Source organism: Macadamia integrifolia, chromosome 8 (genome assembly GCF_013358625.1).
Source record: "Macadamia integrifolia cultivar HAES 741 chromosome 8, SCU_Mint_v3, whole genome shotgun sequence".
NCBI lineage: Eukaryota > Viridiplantae > Streptophyta > Magnoliopsida > Proteales > Proteaceae > Macadamia > Macadamia integrifolia.
This window is the reverse complement of record NC_056564.1, coordinates 19,726,623-19,753,155: the sequence shown is the minus strand read 5'-3', so window position 1 is coordinate 19,753,155 and position 26,533 is coordinate 19,726,623. Positions and strand designations below refer to the sequence as shown.

The following is a 26,533-nucleotide window of genomic DNA, read 5'->3' as shown; positions in this document are numbered from 1 at the left end:
GAAAAGTGATCCAAAAGCGCAAACAAGATAATATCTCGGGGAATCAGAATACATTAATTACAGAACTAGAAATTTGAAACTTTTCTAGAGATCTTGCATTGGACGCTTGTAAAGCCAGAATCTCTCCAAGTCACAAAAACAATAGAAAGCAATTCATACGGATAACAAGTGTCATCAGCCAAGCGAGTCCTTTTTGGGACTGTTCTCGAGCCCCAACCCACTTTGATTCTTAAATTTTTTTTTTTTTAATCTAGGCCTCCGGCCTAACTAGTCCCGCGGACCAATACTGACCCCACAACTGCATGAATAGGGTCATACTGAGGTTGAATGAGAACCATTCAACTTTCACTTAAATTCTTCCTTCATTTCCATGATATACCATGGAAAATAGTTATTGTTGGAAAATAATCTTCCACTAAGAAGCTCTGGGACTTTGGATGTTTTCCCACTCAATCTTACAGTAAATTAGCTTTTAAGTTGAATACATCAACATGTATATATTATGGAGTAAAAGAAAAGTTACCCGCTTGTGTGTGTCTACACCAAGACATAGGCGGATGCAAAAAAATTGTTCTCCCCTCCCCGGTGCGATGAAGGTGTTGTTTTATGGTTGTCCTTATTGGCAACTCGGTCACGTGACAATGATGTGGCCAGTTTGGGTGACATGGATGAAAATGATGACATGATGGTGTCTAGTGTCACCGATGAGATAACAGAACTACTTGATATGCATGGAATGATTTGATACATCCTTAGTATGTGGTGCGGGTTTCTGGGTCAAAAATGGTAAAATTAGCCTATTTACGATCGGGGGCATTTTCGGTAATGAAAATGACATTTTTGGAAGATTGTTTCTTCATAAAAATATAGATTGTAATTTATCTAGTCCAGTGCATCTGATTTTGTCGCATTCCGATACCGTATGAAGAAGTTACGGCATTTGTGGCAGTCGAGGGCAGTTTCAGCATTGAAGATGAATTTTTTAAAGGAAGTGTTCTTCATGTAACAATACGACAAAAATACAATCTTTCCAACGGTTCTGATTTCATCTCGTTCCAATTCCATATGAGAAAGATACGTCATTGAAAAGTTCTAGGGACATTTTGATCTTCTTATATGAATGATTCAGATGATTGAGTCTTCTAAAAAGTCGTAGAGCATCCAGTTATGGTTCCAACACACTTCATTTCATCTCGATCGGATATCGTATGAAAAAGTTATAAGTGTTTTCGTAAAGTCGATTTGAAAATCCAAACCGAAAATCCATCCGTTGCTCTCGGTGTTGGGTGGATTTTTTGGAATTTATTTTTGAAATTTGAAGGGCTTTTGTGTAAATTCAAGATTTTGAATGTCTGAGTTGCAAGGGGTCTTTAAGCACTGAAATATATGGAGATAGGGGTTTGATTATAATAAAGAGGAGTAAGGGGAAGTGAAATGGATGGTCAAGATTCGACCACGTAGGCTTGATGCCCATCCAAAGGCTACTGAGATTTTACGCTGACATGGACGAGATAGATGCTTGCATGTAGGATTTGATTGGTTAGGTGCATAATTCTTGATGCACTGGCGCTACACCTTATCAAGGCATGTTGTAGTGTTTCGCGCGTGTATAGAAGGTATAAAAAAGATTCCGATCTTAATGATCTTATGAAATCTTATTAAAGACATTATGGAGGATTCGGATTCAACGGTCGATAAGCCTTTCTCTTTTGTGAGTGGGAGACAAGCTCCCTTAAAATCTGAAAAAGCCACCAATCATAGATTGACAACAAAAAGTGCATGCTGACCGTTGACGTCATCATGACGTCATCATAACGTCATTAGTTGACTATTTTACTCAAATCTTGTGGTTGAGATTTACTATCCGTTATTTTAATCGGACGGTCTATATTAAGAGATTCTCCTTGATGAGATCTACGGCCAGATTTGCGTCCCTGTTGCGCACGCCATCGGTGTAGCCTACGCCACTCATACGAAGATTCTATTTTAGGCTATCTCATTGCTCCAACTTCAAATGGTCATATCTCCCTCATTTTAACTCGGATTTGGGTGAACCAAGTTGAAGCTTTTTCTTTTTTTTCAAGCCCTATACCATGGAAGCAAGAAATATGAGGTTTGAGTGAAGAAAGGCTATGGTTTTGATAAGAGAAGCTTCTCCCTTGTTGTTGGTCATTGAATGAACATAAATACTTGATGATAAATGTTCTTAGGCCATTAAAGGAGGTAAAAGAGGTGGTTGAGGTATGTTAATGATGTATTAACTCAAAGCCAAGGAGGAAGAGAAGAAAGCAAGGATGTGTTTGCTTTGAAAAGCAAGAAGCCAAGGAGAGAGAATGTGTAAGCATCAAACTTGTCAGTACAAGTTTCTAGTCATCCCAGGAAATCGGTTGTGAGATTCTCTAACCTTTGATTTATATTATATGCATATATGTATGTTAGGGATAGTTGTCGATGAATGTATATATGCTAGGTTAGTATGAACTGTAAGCATGCTAACTAGTTGTGGATGTATATGTTAGGCAGAGCTTGACTGTAGGGCATTGATATAAGCCCAAATTTACTGTATTATTTATTGAGTGCTTAGTGGGTGCTACACATTGTACCGGCACTACAAGTGTCATCTCAGCTTTGGCTTGAGAAAATTGGATGTGGGTGCTCACGACTGTGGGTGCAGTCAAAAGTAGTGTATTGAGTAGGTACAGACACTATTCCAGGGATGTAGGCAAATTGCCGAACCTCGTAAAAATCCTGTGTTGTGGGTGCTACTTGTTTGCATTTTATATTAAAGTGTGTGGAATGTGGAATGGATATGCACACTTGGAAGTGCCTATGAGAGGATGAGTGTGCATACGACTATGTGCAAACAGAGATAGGTATATAAGGTTTTTCTTGGCCAGACATCAGACAGGTTTTTGGGGATCGAAATTGGACTCACTGATTCACCCCCCTCTCAGTGACTATCGGGTTACAACAGAAGGTGCCTCTGTGCAGCCTCCCATAGTAATACTCTAGAGAAGTCTGATCATAATTCTTGCCTTATCGCAAACTATTATCTTTACTTTTTATGTATAACTTCTTTCATTCGTGATGTCGTTGGATAATGTATCTTTAATAGAAAATAAATTATTAAATATAAGGCCATGTCCAAAGGAGACTTACGGATGCCTTTATAAGGAGAAGTGATTTGATCTAGATTGAGGAATCTAAAAGAATTAAGGACAAGCAAAAAATGACCACGGCAGCTACAATGGGCACACGGTAGCTAGGCCTCGACCGTTCCATACCATTCTGGGCACTGGTGAGCTAACTTCCATAACTTATAATAGTTCCCCAGGCTCACCTTGGTCCCCACCCAAGTGTTCCTCACATGAAATAAGAAAAGAAGCATGTGAGGAACATCTCTATATTTTTTTATTTTGACTTTTCCAGTATCTCTTCTCCCATCTCTTCACTTGATTTATAGAATCATACTTTCCCTTGTAGTAGTCTTGAAGCTCTTGAGGATTAAAGGGAGGCGGCATCGTGCACGGACTTGTCTCTGCTGGAAACTTCACCATGGATTCCATCATGAATGCCTTCTTTCTACCTGTTGCAGGGCATGCCATCGTCTCTGAACATATTTCCATGGCATGTTCAGGTACATTAGGTCTGTATCTGAGGAGCTTTGCGTATTCATTCAATAGATGGAACATGTAATCATACACATAATCCATCTTCATCTCCTCTTGTATGAAGTTGCTCGCTGCCTTCCCAATGGCTTCCGCCTGGTGATGATCACTCATAAATGAGTCAAAACTGTAAGGTTATATTTGGTTCCAAGGGATATTTAAGGGGTAGGGATGTGAAATTTTCATACTTCAAAAATAAACTTTTAATTAAAATCATTACTCCATGTGACCCCATGTGATTGTATAAACTACATCATTTTTTTAAACCATATTTCATAATGACGTATTTGACATGCAATTTTCATTTCACATATTATAGCAAAAGGGTTTTGGAAGCAAAGTAAAGTAAAATTTATTAACCAAATATGGAATAATTTGATGTTAATGATCTAGTGCATCTCTAACATTTTTTTTTCGATCTCCATCAGAAATAACTGCTATTGTTGTGGATATTCATCTTCTGCAGAGTTTTTTTTTTCCTTTTTAGGTGGATCTGAGATTGTTATAGCCCATGCAATATATCTAAATGGGCAGTTTCCTACCCTCATCAGGGGTTTTGGAATTCCACCTTCTTGGGGGATATTACAATGATTGTAAGCAAATTTTTGCTCTTGATGGCCTAATATATTTTTCTGCCCCATTGGGGTAGTTTGCAAAAAAAAAGAAGCTAGTTATATGAGATATTGATTATGAATATTTCTTTTTTAAGTATGAAAATTTTACTTCCCTTCACTTTAATTCCCCTAACAACTAAATGGAGCTTGAGAGAGAGAGAGAGAGAGAGAGAGACCTGTTTGGTGTGATTGTTATTCCATTCGACGGCAAATTTAAGAGATCTGCATTTGTCATCGTCCCTTATAGGCCAATAGTGATGCATGGGAAGCATACCTCTTGAGAAAAACGTGTAGAATCTAGGTCTTACCATCAGAGTAAGAGCATCACAGGCTAAGATATATTTCTCGCTAACTGACCAAGCATATCCTTCAATGTAAATTTTATATCTATATGAAATTCACAAAAATAAAGAAATGAGTTAAAAAGGGTACCCATGAGTTAATACTATGAAGATAGAACAAAAGAATCAAAAATTTTATTTTCACCCACCTGTGAATACATTGATCAGCTAAACTAGATTTCCTGAATCCTTTTTGAGACTCAAGGATCCAATCCTGCAAATAGTTGCTACATCAATATTGGAATGTATGCAAAGATATTTACTAGCTAGACAAAAGCAATGATGATGGTAATAAGGAATTGGTTCTCTACCTGTATATAGAGGCGAGCATTCCAGTCTTGTTTCTCTGATACGTTGCAGTTCATGAGGTCTTGCCTTGTCGGAGCTACAAATGGGTTGCCTTTCCAATAAGCATAAGGTTCCCTGTCAATCCATTTGGTCTTCTCATTTCCTTCTTTCAGTTCCTTAAGAATTGATTCCCATGGTTTTATGTTGATCTCGTGCCTGTTACAAAACCAAAGCTTAAGTTGATCATTGTACCATGTGGAACTTCAAATGCTTCATCTCCTCTAGTTAATTAAGGGTAGGGGTGTCAAAATCTGGCCCGCATCGGTAAACCTGGCTTGAACCAACAGGTTGAAGCCCTAAATTGGCTGATCAGTTACAAAAAGATCTGGGCTCATATTCTTGAAATAAATGTGCCTAACTTAGCACCAATCGATTAATAATTGGAAGGTTCCAATATAAGGTAATGGCCCAACGATCGCCCAACCTAACTGATTGAATACTATAACTGACTGCTTATAAATCGATTAGCCTGTTTAAGTTTATTAAGCATGATTATAGCCCATTTATGGTACCTTCATGCATACATATAATCAAATATCTATTCCTAAACATAAAGCACTTAAATATCCCTTCACAAGCATTCACCCTAAATTGACACCCTTACCAGCTTACCTCAAGGCACCGTTTGATAACGTTTCTACTGTTTCTATGTCTAGAAACAACAGAAACAACTTTTCACGTTTTCGAAAAATAAAAATGGATTTTTTGGTGTTTGATAAACTTGTTTCTCGAAAAGTATTTTGCAGACATAATGCCACTAAAAACCCCAATAGTATCATCGGATGTCCAAAAGGGAGAGAGGGTTTGGTTGCCTTCTTTTATGTTTAAATAGTTGACAAATTTATCGGGCACAATAGTCTTTTTTCTCTTCTTTCAAATTCGTTTATACAAACGGCGAAACAAGTCCACCAAAATCGTTTCTAGAATTGTAAATATGTATAAATTTTGATTTATGTTTTTAAAAACGAGTGAAATAAAACAACTTTATCAAACGCTTTTTAGGTTATTTCTGAAAACAGGAAAACACAGAAATAGCAGAAACGAAACGTTGTCAAACAATGCCCAAGTGTATTGATAAATCGATTCAATATGGGACTGGGAATGGGCCTTGGGCTCAGGTCAATGGTTTGGCCCGTAAAGTGTGCTAGGCCCTTGAGGCTGAGGGATTTGGTCTGGGCTTTGTTTAAGATTTTTAAGCATGAGACATTCTGAAAAATGAGTAATGAAAGAGGAAAAATAAATAAATAAATAAAGGTGGAAGAAGCATTTACCAACCCCAAAAGGACCAATCAGGGAAGACAATATCGAGGGTCCAGTGGTCCCCACAGTAACGGAAGAGCGGAGGTGGGGCCATTGCATTGGGATCCGTAAAGTAGCGTTTTTGAACCAGAGGTCTGTCCTCGCAGTCAAACATGAGTTCCAAGTCCGGCAACCTCCCAGGGTACCTTCTCATGAGCTGTAAAATACCCCACAACGTAATCTCATCCCTTGTTTGAATTGTATCCCCGTACTTCTCCACGTAAACTCTACCATTCACAATCACAAGCCTAAATTTTGCTGTCCTCTTTGCTCTCTCCACCATCTCCCTTGTTATACCCTTATCCTTCCATGGCTTTAGATCCTCATGGATCCACCTGAAATATTCCGGACACTGTGAAGAAGAAGAAGGAGAAGAAGTTGCAATTTTGTTACCCTCGTTAGCTTGAAATGTCGCAGGAAAGCTTGCCGGGCAAGTTCTTGTCAAGTTCCCGGCCGAGCAATTAAGTGGAATTTCAGGTCGACGCCGAGTGCTTCTAGATTGCTTTGGTGTATCCGCGCTTCGCATTTCTTTGACTGTGAAGCTGGAACCCCCTAGGATAGACTTTAAAAGGCAAGAAGAGATAAGAATTAAAGGGTCAGTGATGGCCAGGATGGGAAATCCAACGGCTAACACAAATATTTTTGAGTGTATGAGAAGATGATGGCTTAAGTGCAATTATGAAGGAAACGGAGGGCTCCTTGGACGTTGCCTCCTGATTGCCAAAAGGTATGTGATTAAGGATACTTTCGTAAATACCCGTGGATACTTTTTTCCAGCCCTTGAGATAGCGAAATTGAAAACCAAAGCATTTCAGGGTTATTTTTGGTAAATAAAATGTTGTACGAAGCGGCGGCTCTGAAATTTGTGATTGCTTGCAGGGGAAAGGTTAGGGAGACTTTCTAGTTTCTTGCTAAATCTACCTAGAAATTAGGAAAGTGATGGAATTAGTATGGAAATTCTCAATTCTATACCAGATATTTCCATTTCTGTATGAGAATTTTCTCTTGGATCGAAGGTTTTAAACTTGGGATATAAAAGAAGAAGGGAGGAAGGGAAGGGGGCGGGGGGGGGGGGGGGGGGGGGGGGGGACTTACCGTGTCAATCCAGAGAGAATAAACACAGACGCCGACGACGACAATGAAGACGAAGAACAGCAGGGTTGCTCTTGCCCGTCCCTTCTTCTTCCGATGTGAGAAATGTTTAAGAAGCCCAGATGCCTCACTGAACAAGCTCATAAATATCTGCGTGTGCTTTCTCATATTCTCTTTCTCACCCACTTATCTGTAAGTAGTACTATGCATTCCAAGCAATCACCCACCTCAATCACTTCTCAATTCCTTCCAGTGGAGCCGTGGAGCTGAAGTTGATTACTCAGTACCAAACTCTGAACCTGCTTTCGTGCAGGTCGTAGATAGCTAGAATTTCTTCAAAATTAATTCTTTACAGATCTTCTCTCTCTCTTTCTCTCTCTGTTTGTGTGTGGAACGATGAAGTCGGTGGTGGCTGCTGTGGCCTCTAAAGGGAGTCCTCCTTCCACTTTTGTTTGGGTGAGTTCACGTGGCCAACTATTATAAGAAGCCAAGAAAGACCAACCAAGCTTCAATCCTACTCTAACCTCATCCAAAAACCTCTTTTTCATCGCTTTATAAAAAGAAGAAGCAACCAAAACTGAATTCCCAGAAGATAATGATAAGACAGGGGATCTCACTCAACCTCTTTGTTACTGTGTACGATTTTTATTCCAATGTGTTGCCTGCCAGCCAATCTCTCTCGATTGCGGATAAATTCTGATAGTGCTAAACCACCTTAGGTAGTTTACCACCATTGTAACCACCAGTACCAGCCCAGGTGTACAGATAGGGAATTTTTTTTCCCGATAATGACAGGTAGGAAATTCACGTGGTTAGTTAGACAGTTGGAGTTAATTCTTGTAATAAATATATGGGAGATAGAATCCGCTGCTCGTATAATCACTTGATCGTACGAATTACGATCAACACATGTCTCATTTTTTACCATTACAAGAATTAAGCGGGGTATATTTGAGAAAAAAAATGACAAGTATTGATCGTTGATTCGTACGATCAGGTGATCGTACCAATAATAGATCCGTTTTTAAATATGGGAGAGAGTTTTTTAAAAAGTTGTGTGATCATTACACTAGTATGAGATCAATGAAAACATATACTGAAGCAACAACACCGAAGAAATATTTAGTTTCATAGGGATAGAATAATCTTTTCACACCTTCTCACTTCCTTGTGAGTCTAGGTATAGAAACATGTCTTCTAAGCTTCTTTTCCCCTATCAATATGTAATATTGTCTAAATCTAATTGAATGGAATACAAAAACCCTGTAAAATTCCTGAAGAAGGCTAATCCCACCAAACAGATCTTCATTTCAGCTTGTGAAGAAAAATTTTTTTTTTTTTGGTAGAATAGTGAAGAAAGACTTGACTCATAGTTAAACTGAAAGGGAGCGTTTTTACAAGATCAAGAGTCAATAGACTCCACGTCTTTATAGTAATTCCAAAATCCAATTAAATGTTCTTCTTCTCTCTCTCTCTCTCTCTCTCTCTCTCTCTCTCTATAGGGTGGTGATCTTGCCGTTATTTTACCTCCGAAAAATAGATAAAAATCTTGTCGTTATGAAAACGACTAAAGACAGATCCATAAAGTTCGTATTTGATTGAAGAAATTTGAGTAACTGTTAACACGAACCCGGATAATCGATAGGGGTTTGGGTATCAATGGGTCGATTTGATTTTAATTTGGGTTTAATCAGTTTCAATATAGGGATGGTGAAATCTAAACCAAACTAATAAATAAATTCCAGTATCAATTGGGTTTGATTTTGTTTTATTGTATCGATTTGTTATCATTTCGATTTCTTATTGGCTTCTTTCAATTTTTAGTTTGGTTTTAAGTTTCAACATCATATTACTTTAAATCGAAAAACGACCCGATAAGATTTTGGTTAGATTCGGTTCACCTCCTCATTAATTGAAGAATCTGGGTTTGCGCTTCTGTCTATGAGACCCATATCTCGCATTCCATTATGGCTTGAGCTGTGGTGACGAATAAAAAAGGGCATGTGGCACATTCCCCGTATTGTGCGTCAACTGGCTTTGTCGGTTTGCATGATTTTTTTTTTCCATGAAGAAATAATTTATTGTCGGTTTACATGATTGACTCCGGAATTCGTATCCACATGCGAGGTGGAAAGCAAGAAGACTTAGATGGGTATGTATCTTTAATTAATTACCTTAATATTCTACAATTGTCCGTATTGATTATAAAGTGGTTCTAATGAGCTTGGCACTTGAGTAGGTTCGTCATTGAACCTGTAGTGTCCACTAGGGTTGTTTGGGGTGGGGGTGTTTAAGATAAATTCCAAAAAAAAAAAAAAAAACCATAAATTAATATCGGGTTTTGTTGTCGTAAAATTCTGTTCTGCATGGTCTACACAATATAGATTAGAAACGAGTCCGGAGGGAGAGATTTCGATGCCTAAATTAGGTCTTGGCTCAAAAGAGATATGGAATGTAGAGTATTCAGTACGTCGAGGGTCTTACCTTTCAAATTTGTTAAGTGTCTCTTATATAGACATTGGTGGTTCCTCTTAGCTCGTCTTTGTCTCTTGTTGAGTTGACCGATCTCATAACGGTTAACTCAACAATGGTTAATCTCATAACGATTAACCCAACCACTATTAGTTAAAAAACCTCTTGATCCGCGTCTGGTTGAGTTAGATGGGTATGGTTAAATCCAGAGGCAGTTATGGAAGTTACCATCCTATGATGACGTGGATGCTCTTCCTCATGTGGGGGTGGGCAAGACATGCGATTAAGGCGTGGATACATCAAGCATAGCAAGTGCAAATGGTCAAGGAAAAGTGGATCGTGCTGAGTTGTGTTATTGCTGGTCCTTTATCATACCTTCTTGGCATACCATGGTCAAGTCATATACTATCGATGACGTTGGTCAAAGTATATACCTTTGACCAATGATAGGTTGGAGTAATAGTGGTATATCAAATCCAATGTGATTTTTTTTTTTTTTTGGATAATACAGATCAGCATTAACCAGCATGAAACATTGGATAGAATTGAAAGATTTATTAATTAACAAGAATGAAGTACAATGGTGGAAGAATGCAATACGTCTCTTCCACGCAAAGACTCTTAAGACTTCAAAACTGAAATTACCCACTACGAGACTGATATACATATGAAGCATTGGAAAACAGAATCACTCAATGAAAAGGACAGAGTTCGTTAAATTTCCCTCACACTCGCAGTGAAGACAATTAATTGCTATAAATCTCTTGAATTTCCTCTTCTAGAACCTTGCCTTCCCACCATGTCCCCTCAATGACGAGCAACCCATCGGTATTGCGTATGTGGAGAGGATCCTTCTTTAGCCTCTCACAATTTTCAACCGTCACATATTGTCAGTTAATGCTGGGAGGTCTCCTATAATCAATTCTCTCAGTTTTGGGAATAGTGATATCACTTCATTAATATTACTCCCTTCTTCTGCTTCAACTATTACTTCCATGGAATCACATTCACGAACTGCAATCTCCTCCAAGTTGTTGAACAAGGGTGGCATTCCTTTGGTGAAGACCATCTTCAATCTATTGCAGTTTGATATATCTATTTGCCAGAGTTTACCAAAGCAATTTAGAGGTGCGACACCAACACAAATCCTTTCTAACTTTGGCAATCCTGACAGTATTAATTCATTTAATCTCTGAAAGGAATCTTGGTAGGCCTCTGCTCCATCCAACACCTTCTCCATGTCCTCACATTCCTCTAATACTCAAAACTCCAACACGAGTGGGAACAAAGTTCAGACCCTGGCATTCCCCTGAATATCTAACCATTGTAAATTTTGCGATTCATCGAGTGCTTGTATAGCTTCTTATTTTATGACTCTGCAACGTGCTCTGTTCATCATTCCTCATTGCCTTCAGATTTTGAACTGCAGTTTTTAGATCATTGAAATTGTCATTGGAGCTTCTCATGTAGTTTATCTGTCGACCAAGGGGAGCAATCAGATATGTGTCGGTAACATTTACAATGGCGCCAAATGGGGCAATGAAAGCCATTGGAAGGGGAAAAAAAAGGAGAAACGGATAAAACAGTGGAAATTGGTATAAGAGATTAGATTGAGTTTTCCTTAAGACACAGTGAAAGGAATCCTTTGACCATGAGGCTTCAGACGAAGGGAGAGGGTATTAGAAGGGTATTTTGGGGAACATACTCAAATTATAGGGTTTTGTGAATGCTAGGATGGCGGTCGGGGTGAACCTTCCTATGTGAGCGAAAAAACTTTCTCCTAAGAGATTTAATTGAAATTTGTGGGGATAATAGGAGGTCCAGTGAGAATTGGAGCAATAGATCAACTGGGGAATGGGAGTCAAGGAAAAGCAACAAGAGAAATAATAGAAATAGAATCAAAGACCAAGAAAGTGAAAAGACTATTATCGAGGCTCATTGGTTAGGATCCAGTGATGTTGGAGCCTAATACAAGCGGTTTTCAAAGACTTGAAGATCAAGGGTTATCTAAAGTAGGTCTCATATGAGGGGACACATAATTTTGCCATATGGCAAGTCATATAACATAAAATTTTGATTCCTACATGATTCCTAAAATTATTATTAATTCATACTTCTCAAATTGTTATTATTTTATTTTTATTTTTATTTTCCTGAGTTTATTACTGAGGTCACTGTTTAACAAAACAACAAAATACTTCGGAGAGTCGTTAGTTTTAAATTTTTTGAAAAGATATAATAAAATTTCTATGATTCCATCATGGGACTTAAGCTTAATATTATTTTTATTACAATTTTTCCCTTGAACCATACATGTGTATTGGGATTGAAAAGGTCAGGATCATAAGCTACTTTGCAAGTTTTCCTTAAGTCAATCATGTCTTTGTCACATGGATATCTTATTTTTTATTTATTTATTTACTTTTGATCTACTATCTTACTGATCGCCATTCGCCAATGGCCAACATATTGGGCGTTAGTAGGGCCAATAGCCACCTACTTCTACGCACACACACATCACATATGCATCCAATAAGATTCAATCCCACAACCTCTTCCCCTGGGCACTGGCTTTTCAAACTGAAACTGCCACCACTAGATTAAGCTAGTGTTTGTTACGTGGGTTTATTACAAAATAAAAATTAGGTTACAAATGGACCTAGATCGTCTCCAATGACTGACGCTCCAACGAGAGTCCAACGAGGTTGAGATGACTTGGTCATGCATCCCAGCACTTGGGGATGTGCGTCCAAACAATCCTAGCCCTTGGACGGATTGTGCACACTCATTGGTGTTGGAGACGATCTTTTCCCATTACAAACGTGCCTAGCTAGCTAGGTGACAATTAGCTTTTCTCCATTTTCTACAAATAAAATAAAATAAATTAGCTTCGAAAATTAACACTATTGGGGAATTGTAGTACTCTCTCTCTCTCTCTCTCTCTCTCTCTCTCTCTCTCTCTCTCTCTCTCGTTTTCTTTTACTTTACTCCCTTTCCGTGATGGTTGGTCTTCTCCGGTATATGAATGTTGAGGCATTGCATTCCCTCCATTGGCTTAGCATGGTAGATGTCAAATATTGCTAAAGAGAAACACAGACCAAAGGTTTATAGTTTCTCCCAATATTTTTTCTCCCATAACCCCACCTGATGTATTGAATTTGCTTTTCTCTTCAGAAACACTCGAAGAGATTGAGGATCAAAGGGAGGTGGCATGGTGCATGGATTTGTGTCCTTAGTAGCCTTCAACCTGGAATCCATCATAAACTCCTTCTCCAATCCTTTTGCAGAGCAAGCCATTACCTCTGGACAGAGCTCCCTGGCTTGTTCAGGTACAGTGGGCTTATATTTGAAAAGCTTCGCATACTCATTCAGGAGATGAAACATGTAATCATACACGTAATCCATCTTCAGCTCCTCTTGTATGAATTCACTGGCTGCTTTTCCTATTGCTTGTGCCTGCCATTATGTCCTCAAAGGTTTGAGACTAAAGAACCACAAAAAAGTATATATTTTTAGGGAAAAGAATTGAATTCCCACCTTTTGTTTGTGGTGGTTTCCCCAATCGACGGCAAACTTAATAGATCTGCATTTATCATCTTCCCTAATCGGCCAGTAGTGATGAACAGGTTGTAGACTTCTAGTAAAGAAATCGTAATAACGAGGTTTAACTAGTAAAGTGACAGAGTTGCAGGCTAGAATGTATTTCTCACTAACAGACCATGCTGACCCTTCTATGTAGATCTTGTATCTGAGTATACGATATTCAGAATAAGATTTCATTGATATGTTGATCAACCTTTGAAACTAAAGCAAAAACTAGAATGTATTATTACCTGTGAGTACATTGTTGTGACAAATCTGATTGCTTGAAGCCTTTCTGAGATTCACGGATCCAATCCTGCAAATTTGGAAAGGGAAAAATTTAGAAATCACCATCGGATGACTTATGTGGTTCGACATGATTCCCTACGCCCATAGTGAGATAAGATATGTTTAATTATCAATGAAAAATAAGTCACAACCACTTGTCCCATGGCCCTCTCAATTACAAGGATGAATCACCACACCGTTCCAACAAAATATTCTTAGGCACACATTATGAAAAGTATCCATTTAGCCCTAAAATAATTTTCTCCGCCATGAATATTTTGTTTGTTGAGGCACCAATAACAAAGATAACATGCAGCCACAAATGATGCGCTTCGAGATGAGCCCACAAACGCAATCAATGAAATACAAAACAATGAAACATCATACCCAACAGCTCAGCCATGGACGATGGGCCCAATGAAAATTTTCGATCATGTCCCATGTGGGAACGGTGGGATGCGTCCCCACCCTTCATCCCAACGTCGACACATGAATCAGAGGTAGGTCGGTACAGTGATGGGGTGGGGGGACATGTTCGATTGTGGATTCTTACCATCCACAGTTTCAAGTATTGGTATTGTATGGTATAAGTTGTATAGTTTGTTGGGTGGTGGATAGGATGCGTCCCATCATGGTTTCAAGTATTGATATTGTGTCGGTGGTATCAGTTGTATCAGTTATATTGTATCGATATTTATTGAGATCGATCCTCAGTCTTTGATCGATTCAGAACTCGGTAATGAAGATGGGATCAGATCTGATAATGATCTAGATCGATCTAAATCCAACAGAAATACTTCTGGTTCGCTTTTAAGACTGAAACCACGTTTTTAACCAATTTACCCCTTCACTGTGTCGATCCACCGATATGGTATCAACCAAGAATGGGGATCCGTCGTAGCCGATACTAATACCAATCCAATTCAAGCGGTTCTAACCGATCCGATCTGATTCTTCAAACCATGGTGCTACCAGAGCTGATTCTTTAGAAAACCTGAAAGTTAAAAGAGGAAGAAGGAATTTATTACCTGCTTATAGAGGCGAGCATACCAATCCTGTTTGTCAGAGGCATTGCATTTCATGAGGTCTTGCCTTGTCGAAGCCACGTGTGGGTTTCCCTTCCAGTAAGCGTAAGGTTCCCTGTCTATCCATTTCGTCCTCTCGTTTCCTTCTTTCAACTTCTTCAACAGATACTCCCATGGCCTTACATTCACCTCAGGCCTGCACCACGAGTAGCCAACACTTGATTCATAAAAGAACTTAAACCTCCACTAATGGAAGATGGTAGCAAGCTAATTGTTAATTATTGCGATGGAAGGAAAGGATGCTGGCTGGGGCCAAGATGAAATCAAACCACAGAAAGAAGGAAAAAAATCGTCTGCAATTCCGATCTCGTACAATTCCGTGTAATACCACCTTCAGGCAGTGACACGTGTATTGATACCAATACAATGGTCCAGATCTGATTTAAATACCTCTTCACTAATTTAATGTTTTATTAGTTGTACCAGATCTGGACCATTGTATTGGTATCAATACACGTGTCACCGTCTGAAGGTGGTATTGCACGGAATTGTTCGAGATCGGAATTGTAGGCGATTTCAACCCCAGAAAGAAAGTAGCTTACCAACCCCAGAAAGACCAATCAGGGAAAACAATATCTAAGGTCGAGTCGTCCCCACAGTAACGAAACAAGGGTGGAGGAGCAGTGGCATTGGGCCCTCGATAGTGGCGTGTTTGGACGACGGGCCAGTCGACGCAATCGAACATAAGCTCAAGGTCCGGCAACCTTCCTGGATACCTGTTCAACATCTGTGATATCCCCCATAGAGTGAACACATCCCTCGTCTGAAACGATTTCTTGAAAGTCTCCAAGTAAGCTCTACCCTTCACGATTACCAATCTAAAATTAGCAGTCTTTCTAGCACTCTCCACCATCTCCTTCGTAATCCCTGTTTCCTTCCACGGTCGCAGATCTTCATGGATCCACCGGAAATAATCAGGACAAACTGGGCTCGACGGTGAACTGTCATCGTTTTCCCTCTGAAATGTCTCTGAGAAGCTTACGGGACAACTTCGAGTCCGGTTTCCGGCGGAGCAATTAAGTGGGATTTCAATTCTCTGAGGATGCTTATGAATTGCTATTGGGTTTTCCACTATTTTCTGCTTCGAAGCACCTCTAATGGACTGCAAAAGAGAAACGACTATCAGTACCCATGGCTGTGAATAGGGATGGGCTTGGTGAAAAAGAGAGATGTGTCAGGGTATGTGAGACAGGGGGTGACTGCCCAGAATCCCAGATCCAGATTGTTAGATCACACGGATCCACCTGGCCTAGAAATACTCTGTGTCAGATAATACTATAAACAACATTAATAGATCTTTACTCTTTAGAGATTGTCATAAAACATTAAAGAGTGTAAAAGAGAGAAACTTACATCGTCGATCCAGCGGACAGAGATAAAGACGCCAAGGAAAAGGACGATGACGAAGAGCACAGTGGTTCTGGTTCTTGCAGGCCCCTTATTTAATTGTCGGTTTAATATCCCCGTATAGATTCGAGATCCGTGCCAGAACATCTCTCCGAGTTCTTGATTTCCGATCCACCTCATTAGTTAGTATTATATGTCTCAGTTGTAAAGTACCTCTGGTTGAGCATTTGCTCTGAAAGGTACTATGATTTCTCTTGAAGAAGTCAGATCCTCGAATTAGTACGCTCCTTTTTGTCCTGGAGCTTAACTTTTGCTGAAATTCCAGATCAAACTAGTTTCCCACTTCAACCTTTTAGTCCTTTACTGGATTGAAACTGGAAATTGAGGTTCAGAACAGCAAAAGGAACTAAAGTCCAAGGACCTGTGAAGCTCAAAACAGATATCAAATGGGAGGATCCTCTGTTCAAAGTTCAAACAGAATTTCAGAACTCTCTTTTTTTTTTTTTCTGGCAATAAATGCCTTACATAGTATGCAGAAGCAGAAACCTCTCTTTCGGCTAGAACTTTGAATATGGGACGTTTTTGGTAGAAAGAGCCAACTACTAGAAGTAGAAGCATCCTTGACCTGGTGACTTTTTTTTTTTTTTTTTTTTGGTTTTTTGGTGCAAGCATCCAAAACTAAACAAACCACTTGGAGTCTTGGATGGATCAAAGTCGATCAGTTCAATTTGGTTCAAATCCAATCCAATTTTTATTGGTTTGATTTCTTGTCAGGGTTTTATGGAATCTAAATACCAAAAACTAAATTAGACCGACCAATTACAGCAATCTAATCTGATAAAAATTGAGACCAAACCAATTGTAACTTGATAAAAAATAAAAATAAAACAAAAATTAATAGAAAAATCTATTAATTTCTTGCAGGAATAAACTTTCTAGTCACATAGCCTCTATGTCTAGACATATAGTGCAGTGAAATGACTCTTTATACCCTTATGAAATCTAAAATTTCATCATCTATTTATGTCCATGCATGTTTCCTCATTCACCTGAATGATCAAGGAAAACTCTTTTCCTCTAATTTCTTTATGTATGCATGTAAACATGAAATCTAGCATGGATTGAAATCGGATCAAACCAGTCGATTGAAAAAACTTTAATTGGTTTCAGCTTTTCGGTGCCAGAATCAGAACCAAAACTAAATTAATTAACTAATCGGTTCCAAACTTTGGTACTGGTGCCAACCTACCAATTAATAATGGGATACATAGCTTAAAGTGGCCTTAACATTTAATGGGTCCCACATACTGGGTGAGCCCATACACAATTTATGAATTTTTTTTTTTTAAATCTACTAAATATAACACCTGTGATTCAATGGCTAGTTTTAACATGAGTATTGTCCCTTGCCTAGTAATCGATGTGGTCCATTTTAGGCGACCAAACCCATAAGAGAAAGTGAACGGCACGCGGACCAATGAGTTATAGATAAGGATGTGAATTTGAAATCGAAACCCTTTATCGAAATTAAATCGAATCATTTACACTGAAATCGTAAAACCGTTTAATAGATGGTTCGGTTATGGTTTCAAGTTTCAGGCCTATTAGTTAAATGGGTTGAAATCGAACAAATCCGTTTAACCCGTTGATTTTAAATTGAATTGAAACCATAAAAATCAAATCGTTTAAACCGTCAAAACCGATCCGATTAACCCGTTTAAAGATTAAATAAGATGGTTGCAAAATATCATTAATATCTCATTTTATTCAAAGATTGAACGCTGCAAGCCTGCAAGTAATTCTAAAGGTAGCTTGCTTATTGTTTGAAATGCCAATTAAATTAATCCAACGGACTAAGTAGAATGTATATTGATAAATATGCAATTTTTGCTTATACTATGGCATATTAAATATATATTTTCTAATATTATAACACATTATTTTGGGATGAGGGGGAGAAGAAAAAGATCCCTACTGTAAACATTACTTACTGACTTGTTAGATGCTATTTTTTATCAAAATATTTTCTTTTGCTTAGTTGTTTGATTGTTTTAACAAAACATAAGGGTTTGCGTTTCACATCTCAAGATTGAATAGTTTATCAAAAATAAATAAATTTTAGTAAATATGCGAATAAACTAGCAAACTGATTGCTACCAATTTAAAAATTGTATGGAATAACCGAAACTGTTTAAAACCGTGAAACCGAAACCGTTTAAAATCGTGAAACTGAAACTGTTTAAAAACCGTGGAAATCGAAACCGTTTACTAAATGGTTGCGGTTTCAGAAAGTGCAACCGTTTAGCAAATGATGCAGTTTTGGTTTCAACCAAAATATATGTGAACCGAACCAAACTAAACCGATTAACACCCTTAATTACAGAAGAAAAGCGCAAGCTTGACTCTTTGAAATATCATTTTGACTTTCAAACGCCACGCGGACCAATGCGGGAAGAAGGGCAAAGTTGGTTGACCCTTATGTTGATCAAAACGCAATATCGGGTTAGTATCGGTTTAGACTTATTTATTATCGGGCTTGAACTTATAGTGACAAAAGATTTGACGATCATTGTTAAGGAAAAATAACTAATACTGAAACCAATTGATAACTAATTACTAAGAAGATACTAATATTGAAATCACAATTTGAATCCTATTATCCAATTATTCATTTGATTATCCTACTAATTTTGTATAGCGAACAAAGAAATCAATGGAAGCATTGCTACAATTTACAAATTATTTTCTCTATTCATAACCTTATATTCATTGATTTGTAATAATTCTCCTTACAATAAAAAATATCATCACTAATATTGTAAAAAATAGATAATCAATTCAGTAATTTATAATCTTATAATCACTTATGTTTTTTATCAGTTTCATTCGATTCGATTTAAATTGATTGAAAACCGATCCCAACATATCTCAGTCCAAAAACAATTTAAGAAGAATCGATTTTAATCATTCTGAACTTTTTCAATTAGTTTCAACCGATTTTATTAATTCAGCATAAGTTTTGACACCCTAAAAAAAAGGTGTGCAAACTGTCCAGCCTATGTCATTCTTTCTCTTACTTAGGAAATGACCCTCAGCCTCTTCAACCCAATCCCTGTCTTAGTTGAGCCATTAGCTCCAAAAAAAATTAGTGGTGGACGTACCAACCCTCTCCCATTGGTTATGCTGAAAGAAATACCAGACAGTGTTATGTTATAAGGCTTATAGCGTGACCACGCACAAGCGGATTTTACCTTAATTAAAAAAAAATAAAAAAATATATATATGACAGAAAAAAAATGTGATAAATATGATAAATTTTCTTTTAGGAGACTTTCTTAAGTAAGTGGCATGAGGGAGAATACCAATGAAGTGTCGATGATTTCTATTAATGGAAGGCCGTGAGTTCATTTTTGTATCAGAATCGTTAGCTTTCAATCCCAATACTATGTTGATAATGTATTAATCGGTACAAACCAAGGGTAACATAACCAAAAGCCAATTTTTAAGAAAACTAAGGATAAACTTCTTGATATGATATGTCTTAGTATAAGGTTGATTGAACCGCTCTCTCTCATTCCATTCGTCCCACAAACGACGCCATTGTTGGTGCACGATCCTATTCCATCCAGTTTTGCACAACACAGATTAGAAATTGGCCCGAAGGAAGCTTTGGAAAAGAGGCTCCGATGCCAAAATCATACCTTAACTCAAAAGGGAAAACCTTATGTAGAGTGTTCAGTACGTTGAGGGTTTTACCTTCCAAATTGCTAAGTATTCCTTATATAGGAATTGGTGACTCTGTTAAAACTTTTATGTGGGCTTAACTGATATCAATTGATCCATTGAGCCCAAGCAGTTATAGACCCACTCTAATTAGGAAACTCCTAGCTCTTTCCATTATGGGAGTAGAATAGGGTTTTAGGGATTCTATCATAAATAGAATATTGATAGTACATGTAGCTATTACTTAATGCCTTATTAGTTTTGAGAGCACTTTCTCACAAGAACAAGTGCACAGAAAGAGAGAAGACCCTAGAGTAAGAGGCTGTAGAAGATCTCAGTAGAGGGACTCCACTTGGGTAGTTCATCATTCTCATATTCATGAGAGTAATATTTAACCACATAGGACAGAGGTTCGTGATTTATGCTCATGGGGCTTCTAAACTTGCACATGTACTTCTCTATTCCCATTTATGGTTCATGTCATGGGTGTCCCATTGATTATCATAGATATGGTAAATCTATATGGTTATGTATTTTAAGATCTATGAAGGAAACACTTTGTGTGTTCTTGGTTTAGGGAATCTTTTATCATTGGTTTATGACTTTTGTATTCTAACATCAATGGGGTAATTCATATGATTCTATGGTAAAGAATCCCTAACAGACTCTTCTTATTGGCTGAACTGTCTTCTTCATGATGGGCATAGACTCCTATCGAGTCGTTCTCCCTCATTCCACCCGTCCAGCCCTCTTCAAGAATTTACACAATCTATGCCACAAAGATTGCCAACTCTATTATCGAAGAAATAGGCAAGCAGGTGATATCCGAAAGTGTGAGAAAAAGCAACTATGAGAAATGAAAAAATCATCGAAAAACGAAGATTGTTCATGGAGATTTCCACAGAAAGACCCCTTGGTGCTGGCCAATGGATCTCAATTTCAATACCCAATCCATTACTGTTCACTAAATCCATCATGAGAATGATAAAAAGATAGAAGTGAGATTCGATCCCACACTATGGCTGAGTTTGGTTGCAAAGGAAATGGGAAATGGGAAATGGGAAATGGGAAAGATAAGGGAAGGGAAGTGAAGTGAAATTCATTTCTCAATGTGTTGCAAAAATACACAGCTTAGTTACAAAATGAAGAAGAGAACGAACATAACTGAAGAAGAAATCAAACTTGAGGATTAGAGATTCCAAATTCTTCACCTGAGGAAGAGAACCAACAATTTAGTTACAGGCAAACCAAACGTAGCATCTTATTGAGAAGGAAAGCCATGAGCAGAATGAGAGTCATGTGAGAGAGAGATCGTCTCACCCTGCTCGAGCAGGATGAGAATCGTGTGAGAGAGAGAGGGAGAGAGATCGCCTCACCCTACTCACAGGGTGAGAGTCATGAGAGGGGTGAGAGTCGCGAGAGTGAGAGAGAGATCGTGAGAGTAGGATTTTCTTTTTTCTTCCTATTTTGGTGGGGAAATAAAAAGGGAAGTTTTAGTGTATAAATGAAAATTTTTTTTACATATAAAAGATATTTTCTTTGCAATCAAACAGTTAAATTTATTTTTCCTAGAAAAAAAATTTACTTTACATCAAAAATTTGCATTCCCTTACAACGAAACGAAGCCTATTGCCAATGGGAATATTTTTCTCTTCAAAAGATAAAAGTTAATCTATCATGATCACATTTTCCATTATTGAATCATATGCTAAAGCCTAGAGGGAACAGGGAAACAAAAGGTCCAATCAAATGTTGACAATACGTGACCTGATCATGGGCTATTCTACTTTATCGTAATTTCTGTTTGGTTGCATAAAAAAGAAAATTTATTCTGAATATAAAATCAATTTCAATGCTTAATTAATTACAAGAGAAATATCACTATTTCCTCAAAAAATAAAATATATTTTACAAAAACTGCAATATGTATCTTAACTTCTCTTTTCTTTTCCCATTTTCCTCACAACCAAACAGATCGTATGAATTTTTTCCGATAGAAATATAATGATACTATCTGAAAACAATGTGGCATGTTTTACCTACATAGGTTTTAGCACCCAACCCATAATATACATCTAATATAAATGAGAAATCTACTCTCTCCATGTCAATATGTCATCACGCCAAGAGGTAAGTTTGACAATTGATGATCGTGGGATTTTCACTTGGGCGAGCAAAGTTTAGCTCACTAGACTTAATGATCTTATAGATTCTTCTTCATGGTGACTTATGGGTAGCAATCTATCCACGTAACAGTGGTTGGTGATGTTTTCAAAAATAATAAGATAAATTTAGATTATTTATTTTTATGGATATTTTAATCTAGGAAATATTTGCCAATATAAAGGAGTATAATTGATTTTTTCGAATTCAAAGTTTGACAGGTAACTAATCTAGACCATGTGTCTCTATCCAGGAATAAAAATGAATACTTTGTGACATTTAATCAAAGTATCTTAGAATAGTGGCATCCTCATGACCACCGACAAAGAAACATAATTGATTCATCAACCATATTGATTAATAAGACACCATAATTTTTCTTCAAGAATCCTATGGTCGCATGAATTTTTCAGCCTAGAGATTGTTTAGAGGAGAAGTTTGTCTACTTCAATAATCGACACAAAAGCCTCAAAAGATGAACCACTAAGCTTTACTAATCCAATGGTAAAAAATTATTTGCCTAGAGATTGTTTATAGGAGAAGTTTGTCTACTTCAATAATCGACACAAAAGCCCCAAAAGATGAACCACTAAACTCTACTAATCCAATGGTAAAAAATTATTTGCCAACGTGAGCTTTGAAGTTGGGCCTATCCAATGATAGGTCATGAGACTCCCTACATCATCACATGGCTATACATAAACTTAGGGCAGAAGTTTTCCATGATGCCAAAGTAGGAAACAACACCAATAAGGAGTTGGGAAATGGATTCTTTTAATAAGAGCCATGAGGGCTAACATCACGAGAGAGAGAGAGAGAGAGAGAGAGAGAGAGAGAGAGAGAGAGAGAGAGAAGAGAGAGAGAGAGAGTGGAAAGGAATAGCCACTCGGCGTCATGAGGATCTTTTTTTCATATACTTAGGGAGAGGATTTCTTAAGCATGCGGCTCCAATGTGGGTTGACAAAATGGTTTAAGAAGTAAATAGAGAAGGAAGTCATGCATTTTACATTGAGAGGAGAGAGAAGGTAATCTCCACTGCTTGCTTAGAGAACCATTTCTCATAAACTTAGGAAGAGAAAGCCCATGACACTAGTATGCAGATTATTGTGCAGAACCTCTCTCAGTCCATCTGTGGACTCCTCTCTCTCTCTCTCTCTGTCTCTGTCTCTCTCTTCACTAAACACTCACTACTGCACAATTCAATTACTCCTTCATTGGTGAGAAACTGCACTATAGCATCATAGCAATCCCCTCCTATAAACTTATTATCAAAGAGGAAGAAACCCTTATCTATAATACATTGAAGCTTAGGTGACTATGAGCCTAAGTTTTGTGAAGCCCATAAAATTGAGCATACTACGTGCATCTATTAAAGGAAAAAAATTCTCAAGCTTTCCTGGATTACCCATATGTTCCCAAACCATTCCATGAATTTATTTATTTTGTTCACTTTCTTTTTTAGTCCTCTTTTCCTTTGGCTATGTTTGGTTGTAAGGGGAATTAAAAGGAAGGAAAGTGAAATTTTTATACTTAAAAAAATATATATATGTAATCATTACCCATGTGACCTTAACATTAATTTCAAAACATTCCATTTTTTGTTATAAAATTTCACTTTACTTTGCATCTAAAACCCTTTGCTATAATATGTAAAATAAAAATTACATGTAAAATAAAAATTACATGTAAAATATATTTTTACTAAATATGAACAAAAAAATAAAAAAATAAAGAAGTTTATACAATCACATGGGGTAATTATCATAAATATATCTTTTTAAAGTATGAAAATTTTACTTCCCTTCCTTTTAGATTTCCATTGCAATCAAACGGAGCCTTTGAGGAAGTTGGCAAGACATGGCTCACCGTCCTTAATTTCTTAGGTTATAGTATTTGTTATACATAAGAAATTTATAATTTATATGGCCCAACCTGAGCCCAACCCAAGGCAAAACATGGAATAATCAGTCTGAGGCTATATAAGCCCAAGATTATCAGATCAGACCAACACAGCACATCCGGCTACAGTTTCTGCAGCACTACTAATTAATCAGGTTTACCCCAGCGCATGAGGCTCCCACCACTGTCGGGTAATGGCCGTAATTTTACCTCTTGTTTGTAGAGAGGTTGTTTCATCAATAAGTTGCAATAGAACAACTCAATAGATTTCACCATGAAAAAAGTATTGAAAGCCATTGAGTCATGTGATGTGAGATCCGTCGCCAACCGTCTCCATGTGGGAAGCAGATCCAAACTCATAGTAGATATAAAGGATTAGAGCTTGATGATATTGAAATATACTTTGCGTTGTGATTGATGTGCATTCTTAGAATGAGATTGTGCTTCTTAGAATGAGGACACAAAATGCATTCTAAGCTGCAAATCAGAATATTATTTGAATACCTATTGACTAAACTGCATTCTTAATTACACAATGCTCAAACCTGTTCGGTTACACATTTCAACAAACGACTCATATGCAGTCCAGAAAGTTCAGCGGAACCTGTTTGCGTTATCTCCTCTGAGTGGATTCCCATTTGTCCACAACTCCATGTCCATCGACCTATCACCCTATCACCCCATCACCATACCTCCCCCCTTTCTCTTTCTATATCTTTCTCTCACTTGTGTCGCCTTATCCTTCTTCACCAATGGCCAGTCCAATGAGAATCTAGAACAAAAGAAAACACAGAATACAATAAATGCAGGGGTCTCCTCCAGATCTGATATTTTTGAAATTAAATAATCAAAATGGTGTCATAGCACCATCTCTTCTTCGTATTCTTGATCCAAAATGCATACCAAACACACCCTTATTCAAGTCAAACCGCCAATAGAAAAAAATAAAAAAGGTAGAACAGAGAGACCGGTTATTTCGGGAGAGTGAATCAATAAAGTGGTGGGGGCCTTAAAAGGTTACAGAATCAGAGTGTGTCGCCATCTTTTCTCACAGCATATCCCTACCTTTCATGGTTAACGGAATTAGTATCAGACAGTGTAATCATCTGTGTTCATCGTTGCATCCTTTCCTGCAAATCATATTATCATGAACCATAAATAAAGCCTTGTAGCTTTTGTTTTCCTAGAGGCAATTGGAGTGGAAGGAAACTGGAAAGGTAGCTTTGGTGGGCACTGGGGCTTTCGAAAGGTCACACTTTCCCACTCCACGCGTGAACTTTGTCTCTCGATTCTTCCCATTCAAATTTCAAAACCCAACGCTCCTCATCTCCTCGGCTCCTCCTCACTCCTCACACTTCCCTATTTTTAAAGAAAACTAATCATAGTTAAAACCCTTCTTAAATCTTATCTGAAGATTCCAAGCTTACAAAAGCTTCTTCATCTTCTTTTAATAACTATCTATTGACCTATATATACAAACAGGGCATAAGCCATTTTTCATTCTTCACACTTCATTCCTACTGCTCTCATTCCAATATTACAAAACCCAAACTACCCATCTCTCTTACCATCTTCTAAGACTAAACAATGTCTGTAAGTTTTCCCTCCTGCAATTGATTCATGGTGATATGTAGTTGCTTCATTTCATTTTTTAACTGATCTCTCTCTCTCTCTTTCTCTCTGGCAGATGGTGGAGGTGAGAGTTCCAAACCTTGACTGCGAAGGTTGCTCTGCAAAGATAAAGAAAGCTCTCTTCAAGCTTGAAGGTACATTATTATGATATGCTCTTCCTCGTTTTAATTTGAGTCCCCTTAAAATGGTAAATAAGGGTTTTGATGTAATCGACTTGTAGGAGTGGAAGAGGTAGAGGTAGAGATGGAGACACAAAAAATTACAGTGAGAGGTTATGGAGTGGAGGAGAAGAAGGTGCTCAAGGCTCTGAAACGAGCAGGGAAAGCAGCAGAGCCATGGCCATTTCCTAGTTATTCTCACTACGCCTCATTTTACAAGTACCCAACCCACATTGCCAACCACTACTACGAATCCCCTAGTAATGGAGGTTCTGCTAGTGTCCATACATTCTTTCATACTCCTTCCACCTATTCAATGGCGATTGCTTCAGATGAAGCCGTAGCTTCCCTCTTCAGTGATGAAAACCCCCACGCTTGCACAATTATGTGATCATTTTTTTTTCTTCCGAAATGGGCATTTTTTGAGTTACAAGGCTATGCAGAAGTTCCTTCATTGAATCTATCTTATATTTACATTTTCTTTTTTGGTACTCAATATTTACTCTGTTTTGATCTGTGTGCTATAGCTTTACGGTTTACCAAAACATATATGCACATTGTGATGATTCTGTAAGAAAATTGATTTATTTACATAAAATAATACATATAATTTTTTATTTTTTATTTTTTAAGATTCTTCATGTATAAATTTGCAAAGAAATTTTCCAATCTTATAAACATATTAACAGAGTAACAACCTTTGGTGCCATATTATTCCTACATTATTCTTGTCTTTTCTTTTGGGGAGAAATGGCTGGGGGCTATATTTTTGAGCCCAAAGACATCGACGCATCGTTTATGGAGGGAGAAACTTTTTTTTTT

At 37.7% G+C, this 26,533-nt stretch overlaps 3 protein-coding genes and 1 long non-coding RNA gene across 7 annotated transcripts; 2 read left to right on the top strand and 2 right to left on the bottom strand.

Moving 5' to 3' along the window:
• Window positions 1–3,093: 3,093 nt before the first annotated feature.
• On the bottom strand, window positions 3,094–7,886 carry LOC122085859 (O-glucosyltransferase rumi homolog). The gene is made up of 6 exons (XM_042654455.1): window positions 7,366–7,886; window positions 6,243–6,832; window positions 4,935–5,127; window positions 4,773–4,837; window positions 4,459–4,669; window positions 3,094–3,764 (listed from the first exon to the last, which is right to left on the bottom strand). The coding sequence occupies exons 1-6, from the start codon at window positions 7,528–7,530 to the stop codon at window positions 3,402–3,404; spliced, it is 1,587 nt and encodes a 528-aa protein (XP_042510389.1). The 5' UTR covers window positions 7,531–7,886; the 3' UTR covers window positions 3,094–3,401.
• Window positions 7,887–12,693: 4,807 nt separating this feature from the next.
• LOC122085723 (O-glucosyltransferase rumi homolog) lies at window positions 12,694–16,731 on the bottom strand. 3 transcript variants are annotated; one of them, XM_042654246.1, is made up of 6 exons: window positions 16,143–16,731; window positions 15,332–15,891; window positions 14,733–14,925; window positions 13,668–13,732; window positions 13,372–13,471; window positions 12,694–13,290 (listed from the first exon to the last, which is right to left on the bottom strand). In XM_042654246.1, exons 1-6 carry the CDS (start codon window positions 16,314–16,316, stop codon window positions 12,940–12,942), a joined length of 1,443 nt encoding a protein of 480 aa, XP_042510180.1. In that variant the 5' UTR covers window positions 16,317–16,731; the 3' UTR covers window positions 12,694–12,939. The 3 variants fall into 3 exon arrangements, with proteins under 3 accessions (XP_042510180.1, XP_042510181.1, XP_042510179.1); XM_042654247.1 differs by having other exon boundaries at window positions 13,372–13,468; XM_042654245.1 differs by having other exon boundaries at window positions 13,372–13,582; window positions 16,143–16,729.
• Window positions 15,442–16,096, top strand: LOC122085724. The gene is made up of 2 exons (XR_006142202.1): window positions 15,442–15,579; window positions 15,679–16,096. It is a non-coding gene; the product is annotated as an uncharacterized LOC122085724 (long non-coding RNA).
• An 8,567-nt stretch (window positions 16,732–25,298) lies between the features above and the next one.
• On the top strand, window positions 25,299–26,335 carry LOC122087475 (heavy metal-associated isoprenylated plant protein 31). 2 transcript variants are annotated; one of them, XM_042656627.1, is made up of 3 exons: window positions 25,299–25,510; window positions 25,609–25,687; window positions 25,774–26,335. In XM_042656627.1, exons 2-3 carry the CDS (start codon window positions 25,609–25,611, stop codon window positions 26,100–26,102), a joined length of 408 nt encoding a protein of 135 aa, XP_042512561.1. In that variant the 5' UTR covers window positions 25,299–25,510; the 3' UTR covers window positions 26,103–26,335. The 2 variants fall into 2 exon arrangements, with proteins under 2 accessions (XP_042512561.1, XP_042512559.1); XM_042656625.1 differs by having other exon boundaries at window positions 25,299–25,514.
• Window positions 26,336–26,533: the final 198 nt, after the last annotated feature.